General features: G+C 38.8%; 1 protein-coding gene across 1 annotated transcript; it reads right to left on the reverse strand.

Moving 5' to 3' along the window:
* Positions 1 to 2,395: 2,395 nt before the first annotated feature.
* On the reverse strand, positions 2,396 to 2,740 carry LOC142165497 (uncharacterized). The gene has a single exon (XM_075224037.1). It carries the CDS (start codon positions 2,738 to 2,740, stop codon positions 2,396 to 2,398), a length of 345 nt encoding a protein of 114 aa, XP_075080138.1.
* Positions 2,741 to 20,887: the final 18,147 nt, after the last annotated feature.

Genomic DNA, 20,887 nt, shown 5'->3' on the forward strand with positions numbered 1-20,887 from the left:
TCCACTTTTTATATAGGAGTACGAAGTTTTATGTTGTTTGCTTTTTCTGTCAAAAATATTTAAAAATACTTAAGTTACTTAAAAGATAATTACATATAAATTTTTATGATAATTGACAATGTGATAAAAATGGTAGTGTTTCTTTTATTTCAGTTTATGTTACCCTATTTACTTATTCATTCTACACAAAAAAAATATCATGTTTTTATATTTAAAATAATTTAACTTTAAGCCTCATATTTTTCCCTTAAAGAAAAATTTTATAGCCATACAAATGTTATAGTATATTTAAGAGCACAAGTTTTAAAATTTTTTTTTTCTTAAAATTTTGTGTCAAAGTATGTCACACATAAATTGAAAGGGGGAGGGAGTACTAGTAATTACTACTCCCTTCGATCCACTTTAGTAGATTTTTGTTGTTATTTTCGCACATATTAAGAAATCTATTTTTTAGCAGTAATTAATAATGAAATTGATCATTAACTTTAATTTATTTATTGAAAATACAATAAATACTACTAGGCTCTTTACTTTACAGGCGCAACTTTAAAAAAAATTAATTCCTTCTTAATATCTGAAAAAATTAAATATTGTGGATCATAAAAAAAAAAGGTCAAAAAATCAACTAAAATGGAGCATAAAGAGTAACAGTTTACCACATGTTAAAATTCATTGGAAGTGCAAAGAATCTTTACACGGTATATATAAATAAAATTTATACAACCACTGTAGTTTGACCTCCAATTACAAGTATTTAGTCTATTTTTTTAGATTCCTCTCAAGCTTGTTATGAATAGTTTTGCTAATTGTTATGAGTTTAATATTTAAAAAAGAAAAAAAAAAACTTTACAGTTTACAACATACAGACGAGTTAAACTGTCTGAAGATCTTAGCTGTAAAATCTTATTGAAAAAACGCTATAAGTAAGTTTAATCAACGACCAAAATGCAAACCAAACAGTCAATTGTCAAGTTGAAGGACGTGTTATTGAAACAGGAAAGAATATTACTATATCAAAGTGGAGTTTCGAATTAAAAGAAATGTTAGAAATATGTGTTTGTTCCTGATTGGTTGCTTCCAAAGTGCAAAGACAAACTACTGTGCAAAATGAGAAGACTTCAGTGTCTAATAAATAATTAAGTAATTGTTATTGGAATCAATGAATAATTAAGTATTGGTATTAATTACGATGGCAACGGATCAATCAGGTCCGTCCACGTTGTTATAATGACAACAAAATATGATTAAGACAGGAGACAGCAATGATGGGTACACTATATATCTTTCCATTTGAAACGTGGAACATGGAATGTGAAGCTAACTTAGGACCATTCAAAAAGTAACATCGTATTTCCACATGGAAATTTTATTTTTCAAAATAAAATAAATCTTACTTCGGTTCAAAAACTGGAGGACCACTATTTTGTATATATAAGGAAAATATGTACTCACTCCGTTTCATATTATTAATTATGGTTACTAAGAAAAAGTTATACGGAGGGAGTGCATAATTACACAATGATCTTTCTATCAAGCTAATAGTGTGCGTAGAATCTTTTATGGGATCTTTATACAAATAGTCGGTAATATTCATTGGTATCCGGTGATACTGCTTAGGGCTTGGTAGATCCGCTCCTCTATGGAACAAATATATGAGAATAAATTCAACTTACGTACACTAATAAAGCAGATGTAGAACAAAAATTTAACCTATTATTTAGCATGTTATAACAAGTAAGTTATCTTATTTTACAAGTTGCTAAGTTTACTTTTTATGAGTTGATTACTTGTAGTTATCAGTTGTTATAGTAAGAGTAGAAAAATTCTTTTACACGGTTCATGAAAGTTAAACACTAGTATAAGTCTATAAGAATATGTTAGCCGTTAGCACCTAGGATGAAGCAAGGCTAGGAATAAATTAAAGTTCTTCACGTTTATCAGTAACAGGAAAGATGAAGTAAGGAATCCCATATATATCAGTAGGTTATTCTTAACTAATTGGATTCAGCCTTTGGCAAGAGTAATATGTAAGGCGGCAATACAAAAGAGTATTTCTTTTCCATCGTATTATTGCAGTAACAATAACAACATACTCAGTATTATTTCACATCGTGGAGTCTGGAGAGGGTAGTGTGTACGCATATCTTATCCTTACCTTGTGAGAATAGAGAAGTTGTTTCCAATAAACTCTCGGCTCATGAAAGCATAAGCACCACATTAATGAAAATATAGACAAGAAAGGACATTATCAAAAAGCTATAAAAAAGCAGAATAAAAACAACAAGATAGTAAGTTGATCAACAATGAAAGAAAACAATGGTTAGTCATAAAAATCTACTACCAATAGAAAGCGAGACTGCGTGTCAACACTACTGTTATGAACACCCTAGACCACCTATTCTATTACCCTAATCCTCGACCTCCATGCCTTCTTATCAAGGGTGATGTCCTCGATCAACTGAAGTTGCGTCATATCTTGCCTAATCACCTCTTCCCACCTCTTATTTGGCCTACTTCTATCTCTGTAGGCCCTGGCCTCCAATGTCAACCTCTTACATCTTCTCACCGAGGCATCTGTGTTCCTCCTCCTCACATGACTAAACCACCTAAGCCGTGCTTCCCGCATCCTGTCCTCAATAGGGGCCACACCCACCTTGTCACGAATAACATCATTTCTGATCTTATCTAACCTGATGTACCCGTACATCCATCTCAACATCCTCATCTTTGCTACCTTCATCTTATTGCAGTAACAGTATGTTATTTTTAGCTCTCATTCGGCCATAAAATTTGGGACTTTTATTTTTAAATATCTATTTGTTTATCGATTTTAATCATTTTTGGCACCTTTTGAAAACAAAATCTCCAAATCCCAAAAACAATTCTAGTGTAGTTTTTGAAGTTTTCTACTGACAAAACTTCAAAAAAAATTCAAGTAAAATGCATATCCAAACATATTATATCCTAAAATTATGACTTCATATCTATAATATATTTATTGCGTTTTAGTTATTTTTTTTTTGTTTATATAAATTTGTGCTCCGCATAAAAAAATGATGAGTTCAATTAAATTCGGTATTATAGAGCTACATTCCCCCTCTCAAGAGTAATATGTTAGGCGGCAATACACAGATCTATTGTTATTATTTTCCCTCATATTGTTGCATTAACTTATTTAGACTAGTTTGATGTCCTCGTAATTTCTTCAAACTTGCAAAAAAAAAAAATTATGATCAAGTAACATACTGTTTTTATACAAAGTTTTAGTGTTACCTTGTCCCTTATTTTGAAGTTTGAGGAGCTAAAGTGAAATTATTGAAAATGAAAACTGAAACAAGGACGGTATGGTAATTTCAGTATTAGTAGAATGAGACAAATTATTCTTGGAGTATGAAGACTGCACTCACTTTTCTTCAATGCTAAATGTTGCTTAGGTGCCGTGGAAAAACTGGATCGAATAAAATTAAATCAAAAGTTTTTATATTCTTAATTACAAATATTTTTTTTTTTCTAAATTAAAGTTATATGCGTTGACAATATAAATACTATCAATGTAGTTTAATCTCTTATAACATGTAAGATTTTTATCAAAGAATAATTAATATCTCACTACTAGAAAACTGCCAAAAACCGCTCAAACCATATCGACCGGAATCGGTCGGAAGGGAAAATCGACCGAAAATGATCAAAAAAAGTGTAATTTGGTCGCAAAAGTCAAACAATCAATTTCAATTAAACATACCGACCACCATAAGTAAGTAAATATGGTCCCATAATATCAAAATTATTGTAGCATCTAACATAATTTACATTTCAGAAATCGATCGTTATTTCAATATGTAATCTGCAGAAATTTAAAATTACTGACCGAAGTCGGTCGGAAATAATATTTTTTAATTTACTTTTAATGATTCCGATCAATTTCAGTCGGTATGTTAAAATTTATAAAGAAACGTAAAATTATCAAATAATTATATAACCGATCGAAATCAGCCGCTATTTTAAAAAAAAATAACAATTTATATATTACCGATTGAAATCGGTCGGTAAATTTATTTTCCTAACAAAAATTGTCAGATAAAGTGGTCAGGTTGAATTAGCCGACCGACTTTGGTTGAAAATTGCGATCGTTTTCGGTCGCCACACGTTAGCGACTATTGTTTTTCCAATAAATTAAAATTGGTTGGAAATTTATCGATTTTCCTTTGTTTTCGATTAATTTCGGTTGATTTTTTTGGACGATTTTTGACATTTTTCTAGCAGTGTCTATTATAGAGATTTACGCGTAATTTTTTTTTTTCCAAAACTGTTAGATGAGTTTCGGTAGCAATAAAAGGTGTACACGTAAAGCTTGAGATTGAAGTCAATAACTTTCCATATGACCAAAACAAAAAATAACAAAAGGAAAATAAATTGTATTTAATAAATAATTAAAAGACCGCCAGAGTTTGTCAACCTCAAGTTGACACATGTATTGACGAGAATTTAGGGAGAGTATACCCAAAATAAGAAAAATAAATAAAAAAGTAAGAAAAATCGAATCTAACATTGACTATGTAAATTATTTCCCATTAGTCGGTGTAGATCTGTGAGCATTGGATCTCAAAAATCAAGTTTGAAATTGATTAATTAATTGTCATTAGTATTAAATTAAAGTATCAAATATTCAGTTAGAACTTGGAATCCAAGCATTTTATAGCCTACAAGGCTACAATTAGCAAGGATGCATATTGCTTTTATTATATTTTAATTCTTTGCTTATGAACTGGTTTTGCTTTTGCCTTTGTTAACAAAGTAAATGCTGATTATTTTCTTTGCACGAAATGACCTAAGTTGGCTAAATAATTGTAAATGTAGGCCGTAGTGAATCATTAGAAAATTTCCTTTATTTGTTTATTCATCGCTATCGCCAAAAATTATGGTGGAATTGAAAGTAACCCGCTTATAGGGACGGCTCAATAAAATCGGAGGCCTAAAGCCAAAACTTAGAAGATGTGAGGAAATAGTACTAGTAATGTTGTATAGGATAAATATGCTACGCTAGGTGGCCGCTTAAAAGAGTGACACGTGGAACTTAAGGCGAGGGATAGTTAGAACCGAAGGCAATTATCCTGTTTGTCACTAGAAAGAATGACGCTCGTAAAGATGCAATAAATACCTTCCGTCCGGTGGCATTTAATGGGGAATATTCCACAACATTCAGTGCGATGCTCGTTACAGAGAACTTATTATTTGTGCTCACCGTTACACCTTCATCAATGATCCTCAAAATTGATATTAAAGAAGGGCATGATCCTAGGACCTTGTTCCCTAGGTGCAGCTATAAATAATGAACTCTGTTATCATTGTAAGAGGTGAAATTTTCTGGAAAACTTATGCTATAATCTATTCAAAGCTCTATACAATTTTATCTTCTTACTTCGGGAGGCTACTCCTGATGATGCTGGAGAAGAGTAGGTTGTTGAAGCGGTAAGAGTCCTACAGGAGCAATAAGAGGCCATTCTGGGCCATCTAACACGGCAGGATAAGGTCATGATAGAACTAAAGCAGGCGTTGTCGGGTGCTTCCAATAACATGAATGGGCGAGGTCCAGTTCCTCCCGGTGCTCCCATAAATGAAACAACGCAGAGGGTTAACAACAACACCCCAAGAGGCGAGGTCGGCTTCAATGGGACCCGGGGGAGCGAATCCGGCCCCAACAACGAGAACGATCCCTTTAAGAACGAACTCTTACGGTTTATGAGGGAAGTGAACGCCCGCATGTACCAAATCATGGGGGCACCACCGGTGCTAAAAGGGCCGGACTCAAAGAAGTATACTCAGTTGTCGTACAAACCAAGCTCGACTTCGGAATATGTGTTAAAATATGATAGGACTTCGAACCCTCAAGAGCATATTACCACCTATACAGCGACGGTGAAGGGGAACGATTTAGCTCCCCACAAGATTGAATCTGTTTTGCTGAAGAAATTTGGAAAGACTCTCACGAGGGGAGCCTTGACATGGTATTCGTTGTTACCCGAGCACTCCATAGATTCTTCTGAGATGCTCGTAGACTCTTTCATTAAGGCTCATGCCGGGGCCAGAAAGGTGCATGCCCGAAAGGCCGACATATTCAAAATTGCACAAGGAGAATCCGAGTTGCTGGGGAAGTTCATCACCAGATTCCAAAAGGAAAGGATGTTGCTCCCGGTTGTTCCGGACGAATGGTCGGCTGAAGCATTCACCAAGGGGTTGAATCCAAGAAGTTCAGACGCTTCCCGAAAACTGAAGGAAAGTTTACTGGAATTCTAAGCAACAACTTGGGGGATGTCCACAATCGATACGAGTCAAAGATAAGGATCGAAGATGATCAGGTCGGCTTCTTGTCATCGGCAAAAGGACGGGAGAAGAATAAAGAAAAGTTAAAAGACAATTTCAATATAGATAAACGGTCTTTGATGGATTGGTTTTTGCCTTACGAACGAGCTGAAGTACATGGTAGAGTCTTCCAGTCAGCAGATAGGTTTGCCACCGATAGAAGGACTGATCGCGGTTGGAACAATAGGTCATTGCAGGACAAAAAAGCGTTAGGTACGCGGGATCTTTCCTACCCCAGGCTATCAAAATAAAATTTCAACGTTAGTGTAGTAAAGTTGGTATCAGCTATGAGAAACATCAAACAAGCGCGATTCCCAAAGCCAATAAGATCCGATCCCAATCAAAGGGATCCTAACTTGTAGTGTGAATACCACAGGACGAATTACCACTGGACTGGGGACTGTCCACATCTGCGGGAAGAGGTGGCAACACTCTATTGAAGAAAGGGCATCTCAGAGAATTCTTAAGTGACAGGGCCAAGAATAACTATGGCCGCAATCATGACAATGCGTAGGCCTCTAAAGCAAGAGAAGATCCCCCGTGCCAGATGATCAACATGATCTTCAGGGGGAACGAGATCAACAGGGTCACCTTCTCGGCAACAAAAAAGACAAAGGTATCAATAACCTATAGCAAGAGGCTCCGGGAAGTTGCCGAAGACGACATCGCTTTCATAAAGGAGGACGCAGACAGATTGTTGCTACCACACAATGATGCCTTGGTAATTTCTTTAAATGTATTAGACTTTAAAATCAAATGTGTTCTAGTAGATCCAGGGAGTTCGGCCAATATCATACAATGAAAGGTATTGGAGCAAGCTAAGCTTACCGAAAGTATCATTCCGGCAACAAAACTCATCACCGGTTTCAACCTCACAAGCGTTACAACCCGAGGAGAGATACTGTTGCCCACGAACGCTAAAGGGGCAATGAAGACGACTCTTTTTGAAGTAGTGGACGACGATATGGGTTATAACATTATTCTAGGAAGACCGTGGTTGCACGAGATGAGAGCCGTACCATCAACGTATCATCAGTTATTGAAATTCCTGACACCCCGAAGGAATCAAGCAACTAAGAGGCGACCAACCGGCGGCAAGGAACCGGCGCTTGCTGCCGAATCAAGTGAAGTTAACCAGGAGGGAGAAACGTCGGAATCTTATTAGGTACCAAGATACTTCCAGGTACCGGAAGAGGCAGACGCAACAAAGTACACAGTGGAAGAACTCGAGCAAGTTGCATTGTTTGAAATATTCTTGGAGAGGAAGTTCCGCTTGGGGACAGGACTGCACCCCGAGCTCATCTGACTTTATTGAATTTCTTAAATATAATGTCGATTGTTTTGCGTGGTCATATGCGGACATGACAGGTATCCCAATGGAAGTGTCCATGCACAAGCTAATCTTGGATCCTAACATCCCTCCGATAAGACAAAAGAAACTCCCTATTGCGGAGGTCAGGAATAAATTTGTCAAAGAAGAGGTAACTCGCCTACTTGATATCGGTTCGATCCGAGAGGTAAAATATCCAGACTGGCTAGCTAATGTATGAGTAGTTTCTAAGAAGAACAATAAGGTTTGCATGTGTGTAGATTATAAAAATTTGAATAAGGCATGACCAAAAGACTCGTTCCTACTACCAAACATCGATCAAATGATTGATGCAATGGACGGGCAAGAGCTAATGAGTTTCCTCGATGCTTATTTAAAGTACAACCAAATTAAGATGAACTCGGAAGATTAGGGAAAGACTTCGTTCATAACGAATTTCGACACATATTGCTATAATGTGATGCCTTTCGGGTTGATGAACGCCAGAGCCACTTATCAGCGGCTCGTAAATAAGATGTTTGAAAACAAATAGGGAAAACTATGGAAGTTTATATAGACGATATGCTCGTTAAGTCTTTGAATTCATGTGATCACCTTATGCATCTGCAAGAAACTTTTGACATCCTAAGGAAGCATAACATAAAGCTTAACTCCGAGAGGTACACGTTCGAGGTTAGCTTCAGCAAGTTCCTAGGATTTCTGGTATCACAAAGGGGAATTGAGGTAAACCTCGATAAAATCAAAGCCATCGAATATATCCCGGACTAGCTGTCAAATGTGAAAGAAGTCCAAAGGCTCATGGGGAGATTGGCCGCTTTAAGCAGGTTCATTTCCGGTCATCAGAGAACTGCCACCATTTCTTCGCGTTGCTAAAAAAGAAGAACAACTTCGAATGTACCCTGAAATGCCAGAAAGCTTTGAAAGATTTGAAAAGATATTTGTCAAGCCCTCCGTTACATTGAAAACCGAAGGAAGGAGAAACATTATTAGTCTACCTCATAGTCTTGGAAGTAGCGATAAGTGCAGTTTTAGTCTATGAGGATGAAGGTACGCAATCTCCCATTTATTACATTATTAAAATGTTAACGGGAGCAGGAACTCGCTGCCCACATTTGGAGAAGTTGGCCTTAGATCTCGTAGTCGCCGCTCGGAAGATGAGGCCTTACTTCCAATGTCACTCGATAGCTGTGGTGACCACATTTCCCCTACGGAACATCCTTCATAAACCTGAACTCTCGGGTAGGTTGGTCAAATGGGCCGTCAAAATAAGTGAATTCAACATGAAATTTAAATCAAGCACTGCGATTGAGTCATAATTTTTGGCCGACTTTGTGGATGCACTGGCTAACCTTGGTTCATCAACGAAAATTAAGGGATTAGATTCTAATTTGGTCTGCGAATGGAGGAATGCAATCATCAATTATCTAAAAAAGGGAAGTTGCCCGAAGATTCCAAGGCATCCTGGGTGTTGCGTACCAAAGCAGCACGGTATAGCTTCAAAGGAGGCCAATTGTACAGAAAATCTTTTCAAGGCCCGCTGGCCTGATGCTTAGGAGAATCCGAAGCTAATTACGTTATGCGAGAAGTCCATGAAAGGATATGCAGAAACCATTCGGGCGCGGATTCTTTGGTGCTAAAACTGGTAAGTGGAATATATTATTGGCCCTGTAGGCACAACAAATCCTACCGCCTTTACCATAGTGAGTTTTCCATTACTTCTTTCGGTTGGACCCACCGCCGGGGTTTTATGTTTATTGACTATTTTCTCCGGATGCCGGTGTTCCCAATGCAAGGAGAAAGGATTCACACTCGCTTAGCTATGGTTGCCAAGACCCTAATGGAAGGAATTGATGGACAGACCTACACTATTGTCCCAATGATCGTATTAGAGATCCGAGCTTTGGACTGCTGCAAGAAAGGATATAGGCATTTTGAGGGTTGTAATTTGCTACTACAAATATGGTTGTTGGAACATCTTCAAAGGGGACAATACCGTCAAGAGTTTCTGTGATGACCATGGAATGACCACATAGCTTTTTACCACCCGAAAATAATGACTTTTATCCTAGATAGGTTCGCACAACCAGGAAGCGTTGTGGGCTGGGCACACTTCTTTAACAATTTGACTAACGACAAGGTCCACTGGATGTTTGAATGGTTCCCTACTAGCGAATTCATCATCAGGTCAAGAGATGTTCCTCATCTAAAGCTAATCGGATTAAGAGGTATCTATCCTTATGCTCCTATCAGAGTCATGAGGCAAGCTGAGAGGAAACAAGTCATATCCCGAGTTTCCAAGATGGACCACTACAAAGCATATTTCCAAGGTGATTCTATTTCGTTCAAGTACGAGGCACAACACATGTGGCATCTAAAAATCATTGTGGAAAAGGATACCATCGAGCCAGATCGGTACCATACCGGCCATGTGTACTTCTACCCATCATGGTTGGTCGATGACATAGCAAGAGAAGTCAAGCGGGGGATTGATTTGGGAAATAGGGTCATAGACGACGCTGCCGAGGCACAAGTCAAATACAGGAGGTTACGCAAAAGGATTTTTGAATCTGAGGCCATACATTTGGAACATCACAAAGCAAACATGGAAGCAATCAATGAATGGAGAGGCATCGCTACTAAATCAACATAGAGGTTGGAGTATTTAGAGTAGGGTCTGATGGAGCTTGAGGGGAAGATGAGGAAAAGGATCGTGGATTGTCAGAATGCAGAGGGTAATGAAGGAGGACATCAAACAAGGGCGTATCTGTTGATGGACATGCGCGACCTGGGGAATTTGATCAATGGGGATAAGAAGTCCAATCTTGGAGAAGGTCCCTCTAATACCGAGTAGATTAGAATTGATATTTAATTGTTTCCTAGAGTCGTTTTAGAGTTCGATTGTAATAAGGCAAATGCCACTAGTAACTCTTTATAATTATTGTTGTTTTAATAGAGATTTGGTCTATTTATCATATTAATGAAATGACACAATAATCGGCATTGAATTTATCCAAATCTATGTGTCGCTAGGCCTACATTGGGCACAATGAGGTCCCCCAAACTAGGACGCGAATTTACAATTCTGCAATACATGTTTAAATACTGTAAATGTCCTTTCAAAACTCCCTACTGACTTGTTTACCTTTTGCTTTTTCTTTCTTTATTTATTCCCATCCCTTAAGATTGGTTCGTGCATACTAGCAGCATCGGCATTTCATACAAGATCTACAGGTCCTCCACCTCCTCCAAGTAATCTTAAAAGTAAAGGAAAAGCCAGAATGGATGATACAAACAATATTAGGAAAGACAATGCTATGCATGAAGAGAATATCGAAACTTCAGATGGTCGAAGCACTCCAGCGTAGAATGACTTGGTTTTACGGTTGGAATAGAAGATATTAGAGTTACAAGGGGAACTCGAGCGGGTCCGTAACTTGGCAAACCTCTCCCTCACCTTGAATAGGAATACATTAATGAAAGTGTTGAACGAAGCTTACGTACCCAACAACATCACCAGTGGAGAGATAGCCAACATGGTAGGGCAAGTATTGGAGAGCCACAAGATCACTTTTTACGAAGACGAACTTCCACCTAAAGGACTGAGTCACAACAGGGCACTACATATCACAGTGCAATTTGAGGACAAATTCACCACCAGGATCCTGATAGATGGGGGTTCAAGCCACAATATTTGTCTATTGACTACTTTGAAAAGATTGGGTAAAGGTTTGCATGAAATACGAGCAGGAACCATGAACGTAAAAGCATTCGATGGGTCCCAAAGGGCCACGATCGGGGAAATCAATCTATGTTTGCAGATGGACCCGACCTGGTTTGATGTTGAATTTCAAGTATTGGATATATCCGCCACATACAATCTGATGTTGGGATGACCTTGGCTACATACTGCTCGAGCCGTAGCTTCTACGCTATACCAGGCTGTGAAGTTCGAATGGAATCATCAAGAAGTTATCATTTATGGAGATGGAAGTAATCTCATTTACACCAATCAGACTGTTCCGTTTGTCGAGAATAGAAGGAAGTTGGGTGGAGAGACGTACCATCGCATTGAGCGTGTCAACACAATTGAGAAAGACAAATGATGGAGTAACAAGATTGAAAGCATATTGTTATGGACAGGGTATGAACCCAGTAAGGGTCTCGGCAAGAATCTCCAAGGGATCACCAAACTAATACAGTTAAAGCGTCATAGCACAACTTTTGGGCTTGGATATAAATACACCTGGCACGAGTATCGGGAATGGTCGCCACCATGGTGTGGTCCTTATTACCCTCTTGAATAACCAATATCGCATATGCACCAAACATTTCAACAGACTGACGTAATATGGCTGTGAGCACCTAATTTTTGACCATATTTGATTTTTCTACTCACTTTTTAGTATTTAAATAGATGTTAAGTTTAATTTTAATATTTTAGTTTTATTTCACCTTTTTGTAGTTTTATTTTAAGATAAATTGAAAATTACAAAAAGAATTACATATTTTTAGAGTATTTGTTTTATTTTCATTTACAAAGAAAGAAAATTTCCAAAAAAAAAATAGTTTTATTTAGTTTAGTGCAATTTTTAAGTTAGATACTTTCAACAAATGAAGATTGAAAAGTAATTTTACCTAACTATTTTTAATTTAGTAGGAGTAGGTTTTATTTTTATTTAGTTATTATCAAGAAAAGATAATAAAAAAAAGAGAAAAAAAGAAAAAGAAAGAATCAATGTAAAAATGCCACTTGGAAAAGATTCCTTATTATCCATATGTAACAAACTCACCTGCACATAGGGAGGGAGGACACGTTTCTGCATTTGGAGGGGAATCATTTAGGAAGATTTTATCTTGCAAATTCACAAGGAAGAAGGTACAAAAAAAGGGAGACCTAACAGAAAGTAATTCCTCCACGTCTTCTCCCTCATCCCTTAGCTATATAAACACATACACACTGAAAACAGAAAATGGGGGAGAGAACGAAAAACAGAGGAGCTAAGAAAAAGAAAAACACGACAACAAAACAGAAAAAAGAAACCAGTTGCTTTTCTTCTTCAACCTTGAGCCAAAGAGCTTCAGCCATAAAAAAACATCTTTGTTTCTCACGTCACAAACCAGAAGTGAAATCTCCTCCAAAACACCTCAAAATCATCACCAAAACACCCATGAAGCTCAGCTTCAAAACACTCCAAAAAATGCAGCCATGGAGTAGCCCATAAGCCTCACTATTCCGCAATCAAAAACCAGCCTAAAACAGTCTCAATGAACCTCTTAAAGGTAGGTTAAACACGCAGCAACAACCAGCTGAGAAGAGCAGCGAAAATCAGCTGCAAGGCAGCCAAAAATGCTGCTAAAACAACACCAAAAACGTTCAAAACAGCAGCTCAAATTGCTGCCATTTTTGCTGAAAAACAAACCTAAAAATCCCAGCCAAAACCCAGTTCCAAAACACCTAAAACCAGCACAAAAAACACGATGAAACACCGTCAAAAATCAACTTCTAAACCCCTCCATAAACCAGCCCTTAAAACCATCTTGAAGCAGTCTCAAAGCAGCCCCAAAATCAGTAAAAAATGCACCAAACTCCAGCTCAAATCCAGCCACTTCTATAAAAGTTTCAGTCGAGCATGGAGGTGTGTCGAGGTTCGAGGTCTTCGTCTGTGGTCCGCAGGCTCCAAATGATTTGTTGCTATACATTTGAGGTTCACTTGTTAATATATTGGAAAGCTTATTCAAAGGTGCATCATTTATCCTCTTATCTTATTTTACTTAGAATATTGCTATGCCATTTTGTGTTCGAATAATGTTGCGTAGTTATCTGAAAATCGTGAATTTGGTGCTACTACCTTAATTTGCAGTATCTTTTAATCTCAAATAATTTTGATAAAGGAAGAAGATATAGCATTAAGTGGGCTTAGATTTAATCTGATTAGATATTGCAATTTGGTTTGTTTGGTTTTAATATTTTGATTGGGCAGTACTATTTTCATGGCTAGTTGTAAGTTTGAGGTTTCCTTGACTTTGCCGCATCAATTGGGCCACTTAATAACTAGACTAATAAACGAGAAAGGTCCAAGGTCTTTTATTTAATAAGAATTGGGTCGTCTAAGACTTGGTGTGAAATAATCAAATCAACCCATTTTTACTATCAATATTCTTATGCTTAAATTCATGAATAGTTTCTACACGTCTCCATATTGATTTTCATAGATTCTTGGCCTCGAAATGATCTCCAAATAAGTTTAGGAAATAATTTGAACACTGTAGTTTGCTTTAGGTACGTTGTTAAATCATTACAATTACGGGTACGGTTCCCGTGGCGTCGTTTGTGATGCCTAATTTCAAATTAGATTTAAAGAGCATCCTTAGTTTGCTTTAGTGAAATACAAATCTTTTAAAATAAATCGAGGCGTGTCATTCACAATTGAATCACCTAATCTATGGCCCTCACATTAATATTATAACTAGTCTAGAAAACACTTTGAACATTCGTAGTTTGCTTTAGGCGCGTTTTATAATAAACCATCGTGACTATGGGTACGGTTTCCGTGGCATGGTCATGATACCTAATGTCATGGCCCTAAACCCGGACCCGGTCGTGCTGACGCCTCTCGTGAAGACAAGGCCAACCAGTTCAACCCAATGCGGAAAATCCAACCCGTCACAGTCCTAACCCGGGTGTCACAAGTCACGAGCATCTACTAGGGTATAAATACAATTGAAAGTCTGAAGTGTACTAATACAGGCTAATGAAAGGAAGAGGGAGAAAAGCGGTGCTGCGAACATCAGCAACTACCCTGCTAAACTCCGATGATTCTGCCTCCGACCAGCCAATACCCACTACCGGGTTCAGAAATACCCGAATCTGCACACAAGGTGTAGGGAGTAAAGTGAGTACTCCAACTCAGTGAGTAATAATCATAACTAAAGTCTGAATGGTAAGAAATCACGTAAAGCATATTAGGATGTTGTATAGAAGCAGTTCAAATCCAGTAAGAAAGCAGTGAAGCTATAAAATCTCTTAAAACATCTTAGCTCAGTTTGAAACTTCTTTGAAATTGACTTATTTCAATAATTATGCAAAACAATTTGTGCAGATAAGCACAGAACTCCGCCCCTCGAGCACAAATACACAATTTAACCAAGTAAATGGCAGGCAAATAAGAAAAGATAAGCACATAAGGTTCGCCCCCCAGTCACAATGTCATCAAATCCGCCCCTCGAGCAATGTCTCAGAACAGTACCAGCCCCTCGGGCTCAATCTCAGAACAATACAGCCCATCGGGCTCAATCTCACATCACAATGGGTACCCGCACTTACTAGGGGTGTATAGACTCCGAGAGGGGCCCCTTACGGCCCAAGCGCAATATTAAGCCATCTCGTGGCATCAAATCTAGGCCATCTGCCTCATATCAATCAACAAGCCACCTTGTGGCGTACATATCTTAAGCCCTCGGCCTCATAATCAAATCAGTATCTCACTGCTGCGACGTGTAGCCTGATCCAAAAGTATCCTCACCATACAGGCCCTCGGCCTTACTCAGTCAAAATCACATAAGTCGCTCGGGCAACAATAAAATATGATGCTCAACCCAAAATATTATTTGAAATATCATTTTAAGTTTTAAAGCAAAATAAACTTGGCTGAGTTTTGAAAACAGTGAAAAATAACATGACTGAGTTCAAGTATAAAGTCAAAACAGTGAGGAAATATCAACAAAAATCCACGAAGGGTTCACATAGCTGGCACTAGGCCCAAATATGGCATTCAGCCCAAATAATGATGATAGCAAATAGTTTTTAATCAAATACACGGTAAAATCATCAATCGGGACGGACTAAGTCACAATCCCCAATAGTGCACGACCCCACGCTCGTCATCAAGCATGTGTCTCACCTCAATATAGCACTACGATGTGCAATCCGGGGTTTCAAACCCTTAGAACATCATTTACAATTATTACTCACCTCGAACCAGCTAAATCTCTAGCTCGCGACGCCTTTGCCCCTCAAATCGGCTTCCACGCGCGTCGAATCAATCCAAAATCAGAACGAGTACGTCAACATATGCCAAGGGAACAAAGCCCAAGCGAAAACAATCAACAAAAATGGCACAAATTCCGAAATTACCAAAACCAGACCCCGGGCCCACGCCCACGCCCTGAAAGTCAAAAAATTTTACATCATTAGATTCCTTATCTCCCCACGAGCCTATGCATATCAAGAATACCAAAATCGGAGTCAAAATGACCCCTCAAATCCTCAATTTAAGGCATCTTAAACTCAAGCCCTGATCCTCCATTTTTAGCCCTTAAATTCCTTTAGTTTCAATTTTAATCCATGAAATATTACCATAGAAATGTGTTTTAGGTCCAAAATTCTTACCTTAACGAAGTTCCTTCGAAATCCCTCTTCCAAATCGTCCAAAAGCTCTCAAGCGGAAGTCAAAAATGGTGGAATAACTCAAACTCGCGAAATGAAATAACATATGTGCTCTGTCCAGCCCTTTCTGCATCTGCGGTCAAAAATCCGCTTCTGTGGTACCGTATTTGCGGTCTAAACCTCCGCTACTGTGGAATCAGTTAAGGGACCAAAGCCGCTTCTGCGACTAAACTCCCGCATCTGCGACATCGCAGATGCAGTCACCATACCGCTTCTGCGGTCACTGCCCATCTGACCATTTTTCGCTTCTGCGATGAATCACCCGCATCTATGGTCCACAAACCGCAGATGCGAAAATACCAGAAGCAGCAAATCTGAAGCTGCAACACATTTCAATTTCTCGGTTAACCATCCGAAATCACCCCGAGGCCCCTAGGACCTCAACCAAAAGCACAAACATGACTCAATACCTTATTTAAACTTGTTCCAATCATCAAACACCTCAAACGACATCAAATCTATCAAATCACATCGGATTCAAGCCTAAGTTTCCAAAATCTTCCGAAATACGCTTTTGATCAAAACACAACCAAACCACGTCCGAATTACCTGAAATTTTACACACACATCCCAAATGACACCACGAAACTACTGCAACTCTCGGAATTTCATTCCGACCTCCATATCAAAATCTTTCCTATCAACGGGAAAACGCCGAAATCTCAATTTCGCCAATTCAAGCCTAAACCTCCCGCGAACTTCCAAATATTCCGATCACGCTCCTTAGTCCCAAATCACCTAACGAAACTAACCAAATCATAAAAATTCCAATCTGAGATCATATACAAACAAGTCAAATACTGGTCAAACCTTTCAAGTTCCAAGCTTTAAACTGGGAACTATTCTTCCAAGTTTATTCTGATTATCATGAAAACCAAAACCAATGATTTACATAAGTCATATTACATCACACGGGGCAAGTCATGCCCGAGAACTGGCAGTCAAAGTGCAAAAGCTCAAAATGACCGGTCGGGTCGTTACATCCTCCCCCACTTAAACATACGTTTGTCCTCGAACATGCCCAGAGTTGTTCCAAAAGCTAGCCAATTGCTGAATAACCTCACCATGCACATATTCAGGGGTGATCCCACGTCACCCTATCTCACATAGGTTCGATAACACAATATAACTGAAATTTCATAATCCATCCTAGTCCATAAACCATAAAACCACTTTTCTGCTTCTAAAATCATCAATACGGTCAGAATCTCACATTCATACTGTGAATAAGTCCAAACAAGCTGTAACAAACCATATCTTCTATCTCAAGTGCAATTACATGATAAACCACATAACTCAAACGCTCGTAGCGATAACTTCTATTCACAGTAGCTGCCCACAACAACCGAATACCGATAGAAAAGCTCTTATCAACTAAAGTCCCATTCCAACACTTTTATATACTGCCCACGATAAATGAAACACGCAATAAACCATAACGATTTCTCAGATCGATCATTCACGAAGCCACTTCTCCTTTGGCAACTACCATAGCAAATTTCTGAGCCGAACTCGATATTATCCTTCCAACATACTGAAATCGAACCCATTCGTATTCATTAATGATCCCAACGATCTTCTCTAATCCAACACACCACTCTGGTGACATGACACATCAATATAGGCCTAAGCCACAACTTGCATAATACGCGCACCAATAAGAAACAGATCCGAACATACTCAAATCATGAAAATGACTCAAATAAAAGAGTTGTACCTCAAGCTCACTAGTACCACCACAACACAAGGCTGAGAACCTATCACACATCATAGGAACAGAACACACGATTCTAACCCGCAAGGTCATACCTCTGCATAACTTTGTTGCGATGCGCAATCCTATCCAACACTGCTCCACCTGAACCACCTCAAGTCACTATGCTCGAAATCGACAACCACACACAATTTGATGTCTGGAACTAAAGCAATTCATCATACCCACAGTAAATCAAATAACCTACACCACACAAACCCCAAAGGACATAACCGATACATCATTCAACGATCAATACTCGATTACTCTTCTCGCTCGACTGCCACTATGAAACCCCAATAGAACCGCACCATACATGCCTATAACTAACAACTCATAATGCCTTGCAACACAGAAGGGTAACTCATAGATCTCCCCAGATTACTAATAAACTCAATAACAATCGAATCAACGCATCCCTCAACAATACAATCCGAAGCCAACCGAGCCGACTCAAGTTAGAACACGCATCCACATTGGCCTGCCAACAAAACCCCTTTATCAAGGAAACCCTGAAGCTGCTCCTTCAACCCCTTTAACTCTACCAGTGCCATACGATACGATGCCCGATACCAAATCAATGCTGAAATCAACAACCTTGCCCGGCGACATGCCCGACCGCAAGGAACACATCCGAAAAGTCCCTCACCACCGGAACTGAATCAATATGAGGAGCCTCTACACTGACACCCATCACGAGAGCCCAATTAATAAAGACACTCCTTCCCAGCCGTTCGTTGGGTCTTCGAAATATAAAACCACTCCACTAAGACATAATCCGTCGAGCCTCACCACTCAATCCGTGACATTTCCGGCATAGCCAATAGCATCGCCTTAGCACAATAGTCCAGGATAACACAACACAGAGACAACCAGTCTAAACCCAATATCACATCCAGAATCTAACATCCCAAGCAACAAAAGATCCGTTCGGGTCTCCACACCCCGATAGTCACCATACCGTGCCGATACACACGACCCACAACCACACATAGCCTAAATATGAGAACTTCCCATATCCAAATCCCTATGGCACATGAATCACTATATCAGATCCCAATTCTGCCATGCAATACATACCAAACCTCTAATACCCAATCATTCCATGAGAGATAATCTAATTTTCCTCTGTGCTACCAAGCAAACTCGAATATCCGCAGTCGTTCTAACAAGAAAGCGTTGCAATACTACCGAAGTACCATCAACTTAATCGCATTGCTTTTCTGAAACATATACCCTCATGAAATCACCCCAATTAGCAATACCATTTCCTTAATCACCTGAAGATCATTTCTCTAATCATCTGGAGCTCGTTTCTCTAATTGTTTGAAGCTTCCCACTGCCTAAGAGTTTTATAACCTTCCTTTCAGAACTGAACCGTAACCTTACACATGCAATCTCAATCCTCCACATGTACCGCACATACCATACCATCCTAGGATAACATGAGAACTTCATATCCATTCTGAGCCACAAGCATCTATGTACTCCACCAACCAAGAACTTTCCATTGATCCCATTCAGAAGAAAATCACTACACATCACATGCTTCCCACACTTGCAGAAAATACGCATCTCTAACCGTTGTAGAAATCATCAAGGACTCTCCGAATTCCACTCACACAAGACTGAACCGTCAGGACTGAATCCTTCTAACTCAATCAAGCTACGCAAGCCACTAACACTCAAGAGCATTGCCGCGAAACACCTGTACAAACCCATTACCTCATAAGTATCCAACGAGCTAATCATATCCTTACCACACCGATCCGACCTACTATCAAGCTACCCTATCTATCTGAGTTTCCTTCTGATTTACCTTCAACTTGATACTCCTTCTTGCTATGACACCACAATTCCTCAACCCAGACTCACCACACGAGACCCAAGCACCAAACCACACCGTCCAAGACTCATAAGCCGCTTAAATATTCTCAAAAGCACCACATTCAAAATACTTTACTCTGAGGAAACTTCCTGCGAATCTAATTCAGTTACCTTTACCTTCCTGATACTGATACATAGAATCTCATAATTAATATAGAAAATACCACAAGTCTTGACATCTTCCAATAAAAACTCAGTTTCTAACCACATATACAACCTTAAAATTCCCCATTTTACATGCATAATCTTGAACACATTAGAACCATTCTCGAGAGTTATTCACTCTATTCAAACTTCAATTTGCCTGACCAAACGAACAGAACCACCCGTGCCTCAATAGCACTCCGACACCGCTGAGTGTAACCTCATCCTAGAACAACCAAGCCACTTCCTACTCTATGCACCGAGCATCCATTACCAACAACTCAAGACATTTCTTGATTCTCATACCCTATGAAGCATAATATAACCTTTGTCAAAATTTTCCTTTACTCCATCCATCATCGGTCTCAATTTCCGCAATCCATAACTGATTCACCAGCACACCTCAAACTGGAACCAATATAGCACCTAACCGTGCAATCGCCTAATCAATAGCAGACTCCCCTATTTGGGTCGAAGCCATAGATCAACACACACTCAATAACTCATAACGATTATACTCTATTGATGCCATGATACCATAGTGAGATTAAACTCAAATCTTTTATAAACTTGTGAAAACACAGATCATCTAGAATTTTAACTCTTTTGCAAATTTCACATTCACTCTCGCAACAGTTAAGCCCACTCTCTTAAGCGACCCAAAATTCAAATTTCAACACTTATATTTTACTTGTATATGAGATCTTCTAACAGTCACATAAGGATCACACAACCCCAGAACACTTCGGAGGAGATAACCCACCTGCTTTGCCCCCAATTAACATTTCTGTATACCTTCCACCATCATAAACTATACGCAGTCACTTAGTCTTCCGGAGTCTTAACCCATTCCGCAACATGAAATTTACTTCACTCTCAACTGAGTGAGTAATAATCATAACTAAAGTCTGAATGGTAAGAAATCACGTAAAGCATATTAGGATGTTGTATAGAAGCAATTCAAATC

This window comes from Nicotiana tabacum, chromosome 10, assembly GCF_000715075.1.
Source record: "Nicotiana tabacum cultivar K326 chromosome 10, ASM71507v2, whole genome shotgun sequence".
Taxonomy (NCBI): domain Eukaryota; kingdom Viridiplantae; phylum Streptophyta; class Magnoliopsida; order Solanales; family Solanaceae; genus Nicotiana; species Nicotiana tabacum.

What these genes read in the sequence shown, in the direction of transcription:
- LOC142165497 (XM_075224037.1), bottom strand. Translation starts at nt 2,740, where the DNA reads ATGAAGGTAGCAAAGATGAGGATGTTGAGATGGATGTACGGGTACATC.